Raw genomic sequence first — 17,756 nt, 5'->3', positions numbered from 1 at the left:
CACACAGCCATTAATGTCTAAACCGTTGGCAACAAAAGTGAGTACACCCCTAAGTGGAAATGTCCAAATTGGGCACAATAAGCCATTTTCCCTCCCCAGTGTCATGTGACTCGTTAGTGTTACAATGTCTCAGGTGTGAATGGGGAGCAGGTGTGTTAAATTTGGTGTTATCGCTCTCACACCCTCTCATACTGGTTACTGGAAGTTCAACATGGCACCTCATGGCAAAGAACGCTCTGAGGATCTGGAAAAAAAGAATTGTTGCGCTACATAAAGATGGCCTAGGCTATAAGAAGATTGCCAAGACCCTGAAACTGAGCTGCAGCATGGTGGGCAAGACCATACAGTGGTTTCACAGGACAGGTTCCACTCAGAACAGGCCACACCATATTCGACCAAAGAAGTTGAGTGCACGTGCTCAGCGTCATATCCAGAGGTTGTCTTCGGGAAATAGACGTATGAGTGCTGCCAGCATTGCTGCAGAGGTTAAAGGGGTGGGGGTCAGCCTGTCAGTTCTCAGACCATATGCCGCATACTGCATCAAATTGGTCTGCATGGCTGTTGTCCCAGAAGGAAGCCTCTTCTAAAGATGATGCACAAGAAAGCTCGCAAACAGTTTGCTGAAGACAAGCAGACTAAGGACATGGATTACTGAAACCATGTCCTGTGGTCCAATGAGACCAAGATAAACTTATTTGGTTCAGATGGTGTCAAGCGTGCGTGTGGCAGCAACCAGGTGGAGTACAAAGACAAGTGTGTGTTGCCTACAGTCAAGCATGGTGGTGGGAGTGTCATGGTCTGGGCCTGCATGAGTGCTGCTGGCACTGGGGAACTACAGTTCATTGAGGGAACCATGAATGCCAACATGTACTGTGACATACTGAAGCAGAGCATGATCCCCTCCCTTCAGAGATTGGGCTGTAGGGCAGTATTCCAACATGATAACGACCCCAAACACACCTCCAAGACGACCACTGCCTTGATAAAGAAGCTAAGGGTAAAGGTGATGGACTGGCCAAGCATGTCTCCGGACCTAAACCCCATTGAGCATCTGTGGGGCATCCTCAAATGGATGTCGGGGGAGCGTGAGGTCTTTAACATTCACCAGCTTTGTGATGTCATCATGGAAGAGTGGAAAAGGACTCCAGTGGCTATCTGTGAAGCTCTGGTGAACTCCATGCCCAAGAGGTTTAAGGCTGTGCTGGTAAATAATGGTGACAACACAAAATATTGAGACTTTGGGCCCAATTTGGACATTTCCACTTAGGGGTGTACTCACTTTTGTTGCCAACAGTTAAGACATTAATGTCTGTGTGTTGAGTTATTTTGAAGGGACAGCAAATATGCACTGTTATACAGGCTGTACACTCACTACTTTACATTGTAGCAAAGTGTCATTTCTTCAGTGTTGTCACATGAAAATATATAATAAAATATTTCCAAACATTTGAGGGGCGTACTCACTTTTGTATACTGTATAGATAGATACTGTATATATAGTTATATAATTATAGATATATATTGTACAAACTTTTTTTTATATATATATGAAGAAATATTTATTTATTAATAAATAGAAGATATTCTTGTATGTGAAGAACAATGGAGTAAGAAAAATATTCATATTTTCATGTTGGGTTAGCGCACATGAGAATATGTGATCTGGTTTGTGCGAGAGTGGGATGTTAGGTTTATTTTTTTACTTTTTTTTCTCTATTGACTTCTATGGGGGAATACGTAAACGAGCATGCAATATTCTAAGTTCCAATGAGCACAAAAAGCTTACTTCTAGCTTTATTAACGCTCGAGCGGCAGTGTTAAATAGCTATCTACTTGTAATCTGGCCCATTATTTTGCTGAGTGCAAAATGAAAATTTTAGTATCACATGGGCTCCATTTATTAAACAGTGAGTGGAAATGGAGCCCCGTGGATTCCTTTTGCCTCAGCACACCAGCTGTCCCTCGTTTAAAGGCTTTACTTATTTATTTATTTATTTTTTTCAATTTTCTCTCAGCAGGCAGAACAGTCAATTAAATTGCTTAATATCTAACTCATGAGCACTCCTGAAGCCCTGTTGTAGTGGCTAATGTTACTCAAGGTCTGGTCACTCATATTCTGTAGCGCTGCTGTAGCAGAAATAGGTAATAAAGGGAAATTTACTAAATATATTGAAAAGCAAAAATAGGGCCACTTAAAATGTACCTTTTAGAAAGACAGATTTTTACATTGTCCTATTATACCAGTAAACAAATCACTCCCAAATTGAATGCATTCACTGCACAATGTAATTTGTGAGTCAAGCTTTGCTTTAAAGTGTACACTATACACTATGAAATGAGGCTAAAATGTCTCTCTGAGAGTGTTATGCTGTAGCCTTGCTTGAACAAGATTAAAAATGGGACACATAAATAAATTAGCACACGCAATAAAACACAAGATTTGTAGCTTATTACCAAAAATATTATAGCATTTACAAGATTATTTTAAGACAATTTTGGGGACTGGGAAGCATCCTTCTGACTGCAATGTCAGCATTTGTGTTTATTGCTTAGGCAACATTCTTAACCCTTTGTCATCCAGAGAGGATTGCACCACATTCTGAGCACTGTGTTGCAGCTTTATCTGATTGCACAGTGAATTGTCCATGGCAATAAGTAATATTGTATAACCCCCTATTGCATGTAATGCTTAGGAGAGAAAGGAAAAAAAGAAAGAAACCTTATCTGCCTGAATGGACTGCAATTCATTGTTAAAAAGTATGTGCGACATTCCCTGCCAGCAAGATATATTTTTATTTACTTCACAGCTAAGTAAGCAATATACTGTAAGTATTTTCTATAAAGGCATGTGCGGCTTAATTAATATAGCTCAGGTAAGCTAATTGGCATATCAGTGATGAAATATTGCCATGGAAATAGCTATCGCTATCCTTGGATCTCAACTTCTCTTGTCTGAGTTATTACAACTAGCAATGTATTGTGCTTCACTTGTCAGTAATTACATGGTTTGTTCAAAAGATATGTTTTATTAATTAAGGTGCTGATGCTGGCTTGGTTTCAGATATAACCATAATATTTTAAAAGTTTGATAATTATTTGAATTTCACTAGTACCAATATACAGTATGGGCTAGATTACAAGTGGCGCAATAATGATACCGCAGGACGCCTTAAGGAGTATCGCTGGACTATGCTAACATTAGCATGCAACTTGATTTAAGTCCATGGTAAATCAAATTAACCAGATAAAGTTTAGCGCAGTAGACATAACTCTAGCATAATCTCGCAACCACACTAAATGCTGCTGATATTACAAGTTAAAAGTTGCACTTGATTGCCATTCCAAACTTCGCTAGAAGAATTAGCATGATGTGAGACCTAAAGTAAAGTGTAAGGGTTAAAAAAAAATACACAAAACACATCAATAAAATATTAATTAGATGTGTAGGTAATACACTCATATGAAATATTTAATTAAAATATAATTTTAATATTGATAAAACAATTTTTAAAAAGGTTAAAAAGAGATATGATATATTGTAAGGTGTTTGACTGGAAAGGGTTCTAGTGTATATATATACATATCCCTATCTCTGTATCTGTATATGTATATGTATATAATAACTAATAATAATCCCAGTCAAATACCTTGAAATAAGCAATATAATTTAAATATGTATTTTCTATGTGTTTTTTTTAGAAATTCCTATGTTCTTCATTTAGAAAAAAAAATATTTTCATTTTTAAATATATTCCTATGTATATGTATATACAATATATATATATATATATATATATATATATATATATATATATATATATATATATATATACTGTATATATTATTTATTTATTTATTATTTATTATTTCTTCTAAGTGAACATACAGTAGGAATTTAATTTATTCCCAATGCACCTTCAGCTTTATGTTGACCTAGTGCAGTTTCGGGTTAGCATGAGAGCGATAAATGGAAAATGCTTTCTTTAGAGTGCCCTTTAGAAGTGTATTGGGAGAAGAAGTTAGTTTGGTTTGAAATATCCAGTCCTAAAGTTAGCGTGCCTGAGTCTTTTGCTCTTGCACTAATTTTTTAATTTCAATTTATAATACTAGGGCTAATCTGACCACACTCATTTTTTTAAACTTGATCTCACTTAGTGCTCAAGAGTGAACAAATATTAGTGCGCCAGTTGTAATATGGGCCAATATTAAAAAAAAAAACATGCTTTCCATGGAGCTAGTTAAGCGCAAGAAGGCTGGTGCCTAGGGACAAGCAGGGGCATCTGATTTGTGTGCTTAAAATGATTAATAAATTATGCTTTATGTACCTGTTGCTGCAAAACATTAGAAAACGCAAGTCTTTGGTGCTTAGGCAGGGCCCATACCATAACCCCACAACCTGGTTCGCTGTCATATGCTACCAGTCTATTTACCAGCTCTCTACAATGTGTTTATGGAGCTGTAGTTATCACTCATTTTCTGCTAGATTATAAATTGAGTGCAAAATATTGCCTTCATGAAAGTGAGATTCACACTCAACTTAGTAATACCAGCGCACGCAAATGTGCGCTGGTATTACAAGTTAGGTAAAGTGGGTAAGTTGTGCAACGATGGGCAGCAGATTGTAAATATATGTATATGAATATATATTTATGGGTTAATATATGTATATACACATATTAACACAAGCATATACATATATATTTACTGGGAACACACAGTCCCCATAGACCACAATGTATAGGTACATTTCAGTGCTGTTTTTTTCTAACACCCCACACCCGCCAACTTTAGCCCCCAAAAACTGTTTACTGCAGTTGTTGTTTTTTTTTTTGTTTTTTTTAATTATACTTTATTTTGGGGGTAACTGGGGCACTTTTATAAAATTAACCAGATATTTGAGCCCTGGTTAATTTTCTGAGAGCTAATTGCTACCACAAATTTGCAGTAGCAATAACCATCCACTTGTAATGGCTGTTTATTTATCGTGAATTTGACAGTTTACGGGTGCGTGATAAATTGTGTCCCTTTAAATTGATCTCTCTCCCTTTCGCTCTCTCTCGCCCTCACTCTCTCTCACTCTTTCTCTGTCTCTCTATATATATTGTACTAATAATAATAATAAACCCAAAAATAGCAACCATTTCCTGATTGATAACAAAGCTTTGTAATTTTAAGAGTTAACTTGCAAACATATATGCATACACCTAATCTCCAATGTTAGCTGCTAAATCCCCTTTCCAATGCTTCTCTATATAAATGTATATTAAGAACACTTTAATTAGAGTGCTTAACGTTTTGGATAGGCTTTGTGACTTGAAACATTGTTGTGTTCTGGCTATTCAGTATAAGTGTTTTCCTTAATACTTTTGGAGTGTGCAGAAGCTTTATGTGTGTACCAGCCACTGCTAGATGTTCCACAGCAATACAGTTGGCCCTTTTATACAGTCACATTGAATAAGCTACCCAAAAGCCAAAAAATACTTAAAATCGGCCTATCAGCAGTATCTTAAGAATGAGGTTGAGGAATACGTTGTGCAATAGCTGAATACAAAACAATACAACAAAATCCATAAACTGTAATTATGCAGGTGTCTGAACTTTTTATTTCTATTCAGAAGGCATTAATGGATTTTGACAATGTTTGCATGTACATTTCAAAAACAATTAAATGTAATGAGAGGACTAAATGTCAAAAGAATGCAAGCATTTTATTGCCAGCATTTAATCTCATTGAAAGCCATCCCGTCAAGATGGTGACATGTTTTTTATTTTTTTGCAGTGCTAGAATTTGTATTTTATTATTTATTTGACTTTAAATAACATAAATATTTTTTTAGAGCAAAAGCAGATTGAAAATCTTCTTATACTATTTGTAATTCTATGAGCTGTTTTTATATAACTTCACCTAATATGTTTTACGTTATTTTTATACAATAACAACATGTCCATCTTCTTCACAGGACAGCTTCAATGGCCAGTCCCACTCACCATTGTAGTTTCTGCTATTGAACCAAAGCTGTTGATAAATATGTTGCAGGTAACATTTACAGGAGGACCTGTAAGTTAAACAATAAAATAGAAAAACAAAATGACAGGTTGTGTTCATGTTATGCATTCATCATTTACTGCGTGCCAGTAGCACACCAGCACTTACCATTGTGGTCTCTGTGACTGATCCAAAACTGTTTATAAAAATATTGCAAGTAACGTTTACTGGAGGACCTGTGGAATGCAATAAGAATGTTGCAGTATATGCGGAAGCAAAAAAAAAAATGATTTGATCTGCACATGCTGGTACAGAAACAGCAGAAACCGAAAGGTAGAAAAACATATTTCAAAGAAATATTAAGCAGTGTTTCAAAGCATTACAAATGTTTGCATTTCTTAAATGAAAAATGAGAGTTGATAAAGGCAATTTTGTTTGCTGAAAATGGGGAATGGGATTATGCATGAAAATGATGATGTAAAAAAAAAAAAAAAAACGAGGAAATGTTTGTATAAGTTCCTAATAATCTAATACATTGGCCAGTATGCCATAACGGCTTTGAGTTAAAAGAACGCTGAGTCTAAGTTAGGCTTGTGCATTTGTTTCGTTACAAATGAAAATTCAAAACGAAAACACAGATATTTGTTTATATTTCAATAAACAAATTTCCAAACAAATGCACTAATATGAAGAAAACAAACAAATACTGATGACATTCATCAGTATTTAGTCCTTTCCTTTAAATTAGCTGTTAAGGGTTAAATACTTGTTTCTAGGGGGCTGGAGAGCCGTGCTAATCCAGAACCTCCGAACCCTGGACCGCACAAATAGGAGAAGGTCCTTTAGCGCAGGCTCTGGGATGTGTCACACTTAGCCTCCTATTAAAGGGACACTGTACCCAAAAATTTTCTTTCATGATTCAGATTGAGCATGACATTTTAAGCAACTTTCTAATTTACTCCTATTATCAAATTTTCTTCATTCTCTTGGTATCTTTATTTAAAATGCAAGAATGTCAATTTAGATGCCAGCCCATTTTTGGTGAACAACCTGGGTTGTACTTGCTGATTGGTGGATACATTTATCCACCAATAAAAAATTGCTGTCCAGAGTACTGAACCCAAAAAAGCATAGATGCCTTCTTTTTCAAATAAAGATAGCAAAAGAACAAAGAACAATTGATAATAGGAGTAAATTAGAAAGTTGCTTAAAATTGCATGCTCTTTCTGAATTACAAAACAACATTTTTGGGTTCAGTGTCCCTTTAAGACTGCCCTGGGCTCTGTGAAGAAGGGTCGGGATTAGCAAAGCTCCCTAGTGTGCTATAGGTAAGTATTTTACCGTTTAAAGCTATTTTAATGTAAACTAATTTATACTAATGAATTTCATTATTATATATTAATTTTCTTTAAATTAGTTTGTGCATTCGTTCGGATATTCGTTTTACAAAAACAAAATGAATATCTGCATTTTCGTTACAAATATGAATTCGTAAACTAATAACAATAAAAATGGTTTTCTTAAGGTCTGTAAAAGCTCTAAATTTTACAACAGTATTTTGGACTGAGCTTGCGAGCAACACATCACTTTTAATGTAATAATAACGAGCAAGCTAATGGCGCTCCCTGCGCTATCCATTAGAAATATAGGGAGTGCTTAAATCTTCAGCTGTGTTAAGATGCTTTTGGTTAAAATATTTAACCATCCACTTTGTACAATGTCGCGCAAAAGATAATGCACCAAGCACTATTGATTGCAGTTCACTTGTAATCTAGACCTTGATGCAGAGAAATATATTTGTATGTCCCTTTCAGCTAGTTGCTTAGTGTCTCAGCATATATCACATTTCAACGTAATCACAAATGAACATGAAGTGGAAATGAGGAATCCATTAACTATAACATTGATCATTTATAGCCATTTTTAGATGTTTATTTAGTGTTTCTCATGTAATCCCAAATATTTTCTTTATTATTATAAGAAAGAGCAACAATATTTAATAGAAATGCAGCAAACTCATTCAGGTTATTTCTAGTATAATAAATCCCATATATATTAAAATTTTACAATTCATAAAGAAACTTTTTTAGTTTTTACTTTATGAGATATTTAAAATGTAAATATTTTACGTTGGTTATTTGTCTATTAACTAAAGTTTGCAAATAAAAAGATTAGGAGAGTATGCTGTTTTTAATGGCCATCTAATAAATATAAATGTATCTATAAAAACCGGAAGAGGCATAATATAAAAAACAAACATAACCTATTTATAGCTTTGTAGCATATTCTCATAGCAATTAATCTCCCTGCTGCTATGTTAAATCAACAGGCAACACACAAATAAAACAGCCTTGTATGTAAACAAAGAGGACTTCAGCTAAACAACTCATATTCATGACATAAATATCTATCTGTGATGCCAAGACTAGTATATAATATATGCTTCCACACTGACGCTATCATTGCCTGTATTGATCTAAATTATAGCTTTGCCTGTGTCTTACTCTAAGATTAACTAAATATTTAACATACAGAAAACAGAAGCTTGCTATATTTCACAATAAAGTATATTTTCATCTTTTCTGATTACTAGATATGCATATTGTAACACAACATACAAGAAACAATAAAATTAAATTGCCAGAACACTTTAATAATGACTTAGGTATCGTCTAGGGGAATTTCGTTAATACCATGGGTGTTGCTAAATACCAAAGAGACCTGATGGTACTAGCTCAAGTAACGGTTTGAAACTGGATTCTCCCCATCTTATCATTTCTTGGCCATTGTCTATAAACAAACTATGACAAGTTGCATAGTATAACATCCTATATACAATTTACATTTATTTGCTATTACATTCATTATAATACTTTGCGATTTACTCTGAAACACTAGCACATTCAGATACTTATTGTCACTTTCACATTAGAAATAGCTTAAGAGTACCAGTCTTGTTAATGCAGCCACCATGATATAGTAACAACCTTTGGTGAAAGATAAATCTCCTAAGGGACCCATATCACCTAAATTGTCACCCAAAGATAACTCCTCTACTTATGAGTCCTCAAAGACTCCAAACACCTAGAAGATTCCCCTCCCTGACCCACTATATACACTCAACGAGCAAGGCCGCCCTTGCACAAGCCACCCTTTGTAAATGCCCCCATCATGAACCTCTAATACCAAGATCCCCAAACTGATCTAATTATGTTGTTAATCTGTATCTTCAGTTCTGGTGTGTGGGAATTTGCACTGAGGGGGATATACAGTATGATTTGGTCACAGGAAAACTTATAACGAAGGATCATAATGAGGGTTTCTTAGGTGTTGGAGGATTTACTGTTTTGAGTGTTGGCAAGGTGGTTCTTTTGGGGTCAATTAAGTCAGGTTTTATTGCACTGTTGGTATAAAGTTAATATGGCTAAAAAAAGGTAACTGGACTGAGAAGGATCTTTGTTAATATTTTTGTATTAATAGGTGACCTAGAAGTTTAAATATGGCTACAGTAGATACATTGTGTTGAGGGAAGGTGTCTAAGCCAGGGTTTATATGCAGGAAAGTCACTTTGTATACAAATAAAACAGGGGTTGTTATACTGCACACAATGCTCTGGATAAAAGAAAAAATCCCTGTATCTAATCCAGAAGAATAATCAAAGTCAAAAGGGCAGCTCCTCTTCTTAAGGTGCAAGAAAACCAATATGTATCTACAAGGTAAAGACAAAAGGGCGTCTCAAGATATAGATTGTGTGAATTGTGAAGCAAATAAAAATTCCAACATGGATGCACTCACAACTGAGATGGCACTATACAGATGGATAGTGCAATAGACAGGCTGGATGTTGCAGCCACCAGTTGGCTAATTCTCCCGACAACAACCTACAGGGGAATTCCTTCTTAGACTTGAGAGTCTCCAATATCCAGTCACTGGCAATCAGGAGAAATACAGCAGCCGCTTTCCACAAACAATATGTTGCAACTTGATAAAAATACTAAAAACTTTAATAAAATTTTAGGGTACAGCTGATCTGTTTAAAAACACGTTTCTCAGCTCAAATGTGAGTTGTTTCGTCAGGCCTATTTGTAGTTTAGTTTTAGAATATATTTTTTTTTTATTTTGGGGTGGAGTTTTAGAATAGGGATTATTATTTTTTATTTTTGGTTATTTGTTTGTTATTTTTTGTTATGTTAGTGGGGGGTGGGGGTTGTAATGTAAGGTTTTTTTTGTAATGGTATTTTTTTTTTTTTAACAGTAATGGCAGGTTTTGGGGGGGGTTAACAGTAATAGTAGTTTTTTTTTAAAGGTCAGTTTTTATTTTGTTAAAGGTAGTTAGGTTTTTTATTTGTAAAGCTAGGGTTAGTCTATTTTGGGTTCCACTTAGGGGGCGTTAGATTACAGGGTTTAGATGCTAGTGTGTTACTTTGCATTGGGGGGCGGGCAGTTTAGGGGTTAATAGTGTAGCTTACTTTGTGTTGTTGGGGGCAGGTGGTTTAGGGGTTAATAGTGTACATAGGTAATTTTCAATGTGGGAGGATGGCGGTTTAGGAGTTAATAGTGTAGTGCAGACTTTGTGGTGGGTTATGTGGCGGCTTAGGGATTATTAGAGTAGGGGTTTATGGTGGGTTTATGGTGATTGGGGTTAGAGTAGGATGTTAATTTTTTTCCACTTTTTGTCTCCATTGAATATTATGGGGCAGAAGGTAATCGTGCGTGTGTAAGTTCAGCTTTAAGTATGGTTAGTGCTGGAGCAATAGGTTTTACTTTCAACTCGCAATACCTGCACAACCCGGCTTGCGTAAAAGGTTTACCACTAGCACAGTTTGCGCTCTAGCAAAAGCGCTAGTTAGTGCTCCACTTGTTATCTAGCCCTACAGGTTTCTATATAAAAAGGAGTAAGCTAAATTTAAGAAAATTTGTTAAGTAGATTTTGAGCAAGAATTCTACTTTTAGGGGCCGAATTATCAAGCTCCGAATGGAGCTTGATGTCCCTGTTTCCGCGCGAGCCTTCAGGCTCACTGGAAACAGTAGTTATAAAGCAGCAGCCTATACAATTAGGCTGATAGACACCCCTGCTAGCGGCCGATTGGCAGCAAATTTGCAGGAAGCGGCATTGCACAAGCAGTTCACAAGAACTGCTTGTGCAATAATAAATGGCGAAAGCATAAGCTGTCGGTATTTATCGATGTGCGATGGACATGAAACGCTACATCGTATCATGTCCACTCGCACTTTGGTAAATTGGCCCCTTAGAAGCTACCGTAACCCTAGCTTTGTTAAGTGAAACACAAATATGCCATAAATTAATTATTTTAAGTATTTACTGTTTTAAAAATGATTATACCATTAATCTACTAATCATAGAACTATGCAGTAAACCAGAGCACTAAAATGAATCGCTTCCTGTTTAATAACATGAGGTCACACAAGCCACAAAATAGTAAAGCACTTTTAACCTTTAATTTTGCATTTCTTTGTGTCTGTTATAAAAGTCACTTTGTTTAACTTCCTATCTTCCAACATTTAAATTTATAGCACTCGGTACCAGGAGGCTGGGGGTGATCTGTTAGGAAGATCCATTTATGGTTGGTGGTTAGAAAGGTCCAAGTTTCGCTTTGTGAACAAGGACACAAATATAAACTGGAAAAAGCAAATAAACCAGAATCCCGTAGGATTCAAGACAATTGGGAACTATGTGCTGCTTTCAAAGTCACAAAATGCTTATTTAGCAAATACTATAATGCTACAATAACCACAAAGGTAATCAGTGATATTTTGATATCCTTTGTGTTTTATCCTCAATTTTATTTTATTCCAAAAGAGCATTGGTCTTTCAACTAGCTTGAAAGCTCAAGTTCTTAGTGATTACAATCTATATCTAAGGCATTCTCTGTTAACAGATTCAAAAGCTTTATATTCTTCAGAAAAACAAAAACATAATTTAGAAAGGAAAAGGTAACCATAAACAACAGTGATGTTGTCTGAAGTATGCTAATGTGCTTTTATAGTGCACCTGGGTATAATTAGTTATTATGCAATTAAAATACTTAAAATTAGGCAGTTGTTTGGGAATCAGCTTAGGCTTCTTCATTATCTTTCTAAAACTCCATTACACAGTTCACATTAAAGGGACAGTATACAGCAATTTTCATATAACTGCATGTAATAGACACTACTATAAAGAATAATATGCACAGATAATGGAATAATCCAGTATAAAAATGTTTAAAATTTACTTAGAAGCTCCCAATTTAGCTCTGTTAAAAAGGTAGGTGGAAAGCCCACTGCAAGTGGGAAAAACAGGCACTGCCCCCTCCCCCTTCCTCTGCATATGAAAAGACCCTTTACACAAACAGGAGCAAGCTGGAGTAGGCATACGTCAGTATTCTCCTAAAACTTTGGGGCTTGGTTAGGAGTCTGAAAATCAGAGCAATGTTATTTAAAAATAAGCAAAACTATACATATGAAAAAAAAATGTTGTATGGGCTATATAAATGGATCATCTACAAAACATTTATGCAAAAAAAATCTAGTGTTTAATGTCCCTTTAAGCTTATCGTATTTAATGTGATCGTGCCTTTTTTTTAAAAAATGTAAAAAAGAAAATGTATGGGCTATATAAATGGATCATCTACAAAACATTTATGCAAAGAAAAATCCAGTGTATAATGTCCCTTTAATATAATTCATTCTGTTGTTTGATAACATCTGTTGAGTTGCAGTAATGTTAAAATGGAAGTCATCAAGGTCATTTTTTTATACTGCTTATGCCTTTGTCGGTTTCAGTCTTCTCATCAGCTTATAAAAATTCAGTTAAGAAATATACAAATATATTAGATGCAACAGACTGTTGCTTACATAAAATCTATTTTACAAACATAATTTATGTATACTTGGTTTAGTGTCACTATTTATCACTTTAGGATGTTTCATTGTTTTGCGAAGCATCTAGCGCTGAATGAGTTGTGTTCATTTTAACTGAACTTCACAGAGGACGTCAAGGTACAAATTCGGTAAATGCCTTAGTTATCTTATTCGGTATAAGCTTAACACTGGCTGTTAAGCTAACAAATTTAACTTTTAATGTTAAGGCTAGATTACAAGTGGAGCACAATCAATAGAGTGGGGTATGTTATCTTGTGCTCGATTCCGTGCTAACAATAACGCATTATCTGATGTTGCATGTGTGTTCCCTCTAATTTCAGATTTTGTGAGCGGCACAGCAGTGAAACCGTTAATAAGGTAACCATACCTTGCTGTCTGCATTGTGCACTGATTGCTAACTGAAGAGTGTGGTTAACTAATTAAGCATTTTACTGCTGGGCTGCTTACAAAATCTGTCCCTAGAGGGATCACTAATGTGGAGGGTAACAATTTGTAACCAAAGCATCTTAATACGGCTGGGACTTTTTTAGCGCAGCCTTTACTTTTAATGGTTAGTACAGCGTTAACGTTCACTTTGCGCTCATATTAGAAGTGGTGAATTAAGTGTTGCTTCCAAGCATAATTCAATGAAGTGCTGAAAAAGCTTTTTGAGACCTGAAGAAAACTATTATAGCTTTTTAGTTTACATAACAAAACACATGAATATGCTATTGAAATGAAGGTTTTAAGTTACAGGTACACTTGCGTTGAAAAGTTTGGGGTCACTTAGACATTTCCTTGTCTATTAAAATAACATCAAATTGATCAGAAATACTGTGTAGACATTGTTAATGTTGTAAATAACTATTGTAGCTGGAAATGGCTGATTTTTAAATGAATATCTACATAGGCATACAGAAGCCCATTATCAGCAACCATCTGTCCTGTGTTTCAATGTCTAGTTGAACATTAGAAAACCCTTTTTATAATTATGTTAGCACAGCTGAAAACTGTTGTACTTATTAAAGAAGCAATACAACTGTCCTTAAAGGGACATTATACACAAAAACACAAATATGGACTAATTAAATAAAGTTTTTGATGTAGACCAAGTTTGTAATTGACATATTTTAGATATTTCGCATCTAAAGCAGGTAAAAGTGAGGCAGAAACTTTCACTGCATATTTATACTTATGTCATAAACACTAGTTTTCATAAGGGAAAATCGGTTTATTAAGTTTAGCTGTTTATAATCGGCAGCATTTCTTTAGTTTGCAAATAACACTGCACATATCAAATTATACAGATAGCTCTAAGCAGGCGGGCTGTCTGTAAGCACGCTAGTTAGGGAGGGAGGGAAAAACCCTAGCTTTCTAACTGTTGTGTATGACGTACGTATACATAAGCAATGAAAGCACCGCAAGTTTCTTCTTCATTTTTACCTGCTTTAGAAGCAAAATAGCTAAAACATGTCAATTCCAAACTTAGTCTACATCATATACTTTATTTAATTAATTAACATACACCTCACAGGTCCTCAACTGGCAGCTTCATCAAACAGAACCCCCAAAACATGAGTCTCAACATGAACAGTGTAGAGGCAACTCCAGGATGCTGCTTTCTAGGCAGAGTTGCAAAGAAAACGCCATATCTGAAACTGTCCAATAAAAAGAAAAGATTAAAAAGGGCAAAAGAACACAGACACTAGACAGAGGAAGATTGGAAAAAGTGTTATGGAGAGATAAATCTAATTTTGAGGTGTACGGATCACAAAGAAGAACATTCTTGAGAAGCAGACCAAATGAAAATATGCTTGGAGTGCTTGACGCCATCTGACAAGAACGATAGAGGCAATGTAATAGTCTGGGGGTGCTTTGGTGGTGGTAAAGGGAGATTTTTATACAGGATAAAAGGGACCTCTTAGAAGGATGACTATCACTCTATTTTGCAATGTCATGCCATACTCTGTGGACTGTTCCTGATTGGAGTCAATTTCCTCTTACAACAGGATAATGACCCAAAGCATAGCTTCAAACTATGCAATAACTATTTAGGGAATAAGCAGTCAGCTTGTATTCTGTATTTAATGGAGTGGCCAGCACAGTTACCAGATCTCAACCCTATTGAGCTGTTGTGAAAGTAGCTTGAGAGTATGGTACGTAAGAAATGCCAAATAAAACAATCCAACTTGTGGGATGTGCTTCAGGAAGTATGGTATGAAATGTCTTCAGATAACCTCAACAAATTAATAAGAATGCCATAGGTCTGCATGGCTGTAATTGCTACTCATGGAGGATTCTTTGATGAAAGCAAAGTTTGAAGGACACAATTATTATTTACTTAAAATTAATTATTTCTAACCTTGTCAATAACTACATTTAATGTATGCTTTCATGGAAAATAAGGAAATATCTATGTGACCACAAACTTTTGAATGCCAGTGTACATTTGGATTTAATACTTAGCAAGCAAAGGTTTAATAATGAAAAAAAAAAATGTTGCAGAATAAAGGGAATATAGTATATAACAAGATGAATTACTAGGAAGGGGTCAAATAAATATATTTTTTGCGAGTGTTTGAATGTATGGATGTGTATATATATATATATATATATATATATATATATATATACCACTTACTGGGAGTTACCTGCTTTGCCACAAAAAAATATTGCTACAATAGAATAAACTTTATGTAACCAGTTGTAGTTGTGGCTACATCTTGGGTCCATTGGGGAGTTCCCATTGCTGAGTTAGAGTTTGCTGATGACTCTAACATTGGAGTGGATTGGGCATGATCAGTGAATCACCGTGGAGATATTTGTCTTGTCAGAGTCTTGCTGGTAGACTCTGAGTCCAGCCTGCCTATCAAACACCTTGGAGGGTGTTTCACCTATTGTGAATGATATTCTGTAGCATCTCTCTATTTCCATTGAACTATACATTCTTGCACTATGAGGAGCAACCATATTTTCTTTTTGTAGATGCTTAGCTTTCATTAAAATAGTATAGCAAAGAACTACATAAATAACTTCACTACTTGAGAGTATTTTTGTGCACCATCAGCTTAGCCCTTGAGCAATATCCAGCATTCATTTTACTGTGCAGCTCCATATAAGTTTATTATGTGAGTTATTTAACGTACACATGCAGATGTTAGGACACACTAGACTATCACTCTTGCGGTAAAAAATAACTTTGGATTTGCAGTATAAGTTTAAAAACAAAAGTGATATTTTTAGAGCTCAAGCACATTAGCGCTAACACTTTTCTCTCCACTTATCTAGCCCTTTGTGAATTATGGCAACTGCATTTCACTGTGCACAGATTTGAAGAGCTGAATGTGACCTGAGAGTCGGAGCTGACCTAAAATGTGATAAGCCGTCTTGTACTATTGCCGAGAGATGTTGAACACATGAATTTTCACGTTATAATATATATAATATTGTTCATATATTTTTTAAATAATCTTTTGAAGATGTAGGTTTTCATTGGGGGATTAGAGTTGTTTCATCTAATATTTAACACCTGTTGCTGTGCTTGTGTATTATTCAACATGTAATTTAACTGTTGACTGTTTTAATTCACAGCAGACCTCTAACTCATTATGAACCTTATGCACCAACTACTGTTAGCTGAGAAATATGTTACCAAGTTTTGGTTTTGGTTTTAAAACAGATACAGTTTTTTTTTTTTTTTTTTTCTGTGCTGAGAGATGGAGAGTTAGTTCACTTCTGCAGTGTGATTGTGTTTATAGCATTTATATCCTACAAACCAGAGTTACAGCGAGCTTGAAAGCCGCTTATTTTCTAGCCTGTGTGTCTGTCACTTTTTAAGTGCTATGCTTTTGTGAGTAAATTTTAGTCTGGTGTTTTTTTCATGCATTGGAGAAACTTGACCTTATTGAGAAACACTATATATACTTTAGATTAACAGTGAGAACACTTGTATGGTATTGTGTACATACCACCCCATTTAGCCCACTCACTCATTCTCATACACTCCCCCACACACACACTTTCTCATTATTTAACACAAAAGCTGACTTATCTACATATTTATGTATTTCAACAACAAAAAAAGAGATAATAAACTTAAAGCTTTTGGTTATGTGTGATTTTACAATGCCTTGTCAATTACATCCCTGACTACATAAAATCATGAATTATATCACACCTTGTATCTACAGCAAACCTTAAAAGCCATGCCTTGACACTATTGGTCACTCAGAGAAACTCCATATTCTCTACAATAAAACATTGATTTACAGATACCACTTATTGTTACTCTGTAATTGAGAATAAAAAAGAAATCTAACATATGCCCCTAATGGGTCTTCAAACTGAATATTTTGTTATAAAACAATATCCATATGTAAATAAAAAAATTAAAAAAACTCACTTAAACACTTCTTTAGTACTACCATATGTAGTGCAGACGTTGCAAAAAGACACTAACATGCATCAGTAATGCTTACTGGACAGCCACTTTATTTGTTTCCCAAACCACTGACATAGCAATACTGTATCAAAGGAAGCGGAATCTTTATATTATAAGCCAGTACTATAGAATGTATCATTTTAAACATCGACAAACAAAATTGCAATCATATGTGACCATTCAATATTTGCCATTCTGAAGATGTTAAAATGGAATTTCAAGTGTTTAAAGCAGATGGCTATATGGACTTGGGTAAAGGTACATGGTGATAACTCAATTAAAAAGAATGAGGTGCCATATAGTGTTATTCCATCAATCAAATGTAATACATAGAAAGAAAAAGCGTGTCAACTGTCAGTGTTGTTGCAGCTAATTAAAATAAATTTGTGCTTACTGGGCAAACTGACTCTCACAGAGGACAGTGAGTGCACACCAAAGATATACAGTTCCAATTATTTTAAATAT

General features: G+C 35.1%; 1 protein-coding gene across 2 annotated transcripts in view; it reads right to left on the bottom strand.

Moving 5' to 3' along the window:
- Positions 1 to 17,756, bottom strand: part of GLRA2 (glycine receptor alpha 2) — a 453,170-nt gene that overhangs the window by 384,939 nt on the left and 50,475 nt on the right. Inside the window, exon 3 of one of the 2 annotated variants that reach the window (XM_053706066.1) lies at positions 6,155 to 6,222. In XM_053706066.1, coding sequence (XP_053562041.1) covers positions 6,155 to 6,222 — 68 coding nt within the window. Of the gene's footprint in view, positions 1 to 5,988; positions 6,057 to 6,154; positions 6,223 to 17,756 lie in introns of both variants that reach the window. The other variant, XM_053706067.1, reaches the window with a different exon arrangement.

This window comes from Bombina bombina, chromosome 3 (genome assembly GCF_027579735.1).
Source record: "Bombina bombina isolate aBomBom1 chromosome 3, aBomBom1.pri, whole genome shotgun sequence".
Taxonomy (NCBI): Eukaryota; Metazoa; Chordata; class Amphibia; order Anura; family Bombinatoridae; genus Bombina; species Bombina bombina.
The sequence above is the reverse complement of the archived record's forward strand: the minus strand, read 5'-3'. Positions and strand labels throughout refer to the sequence as shown.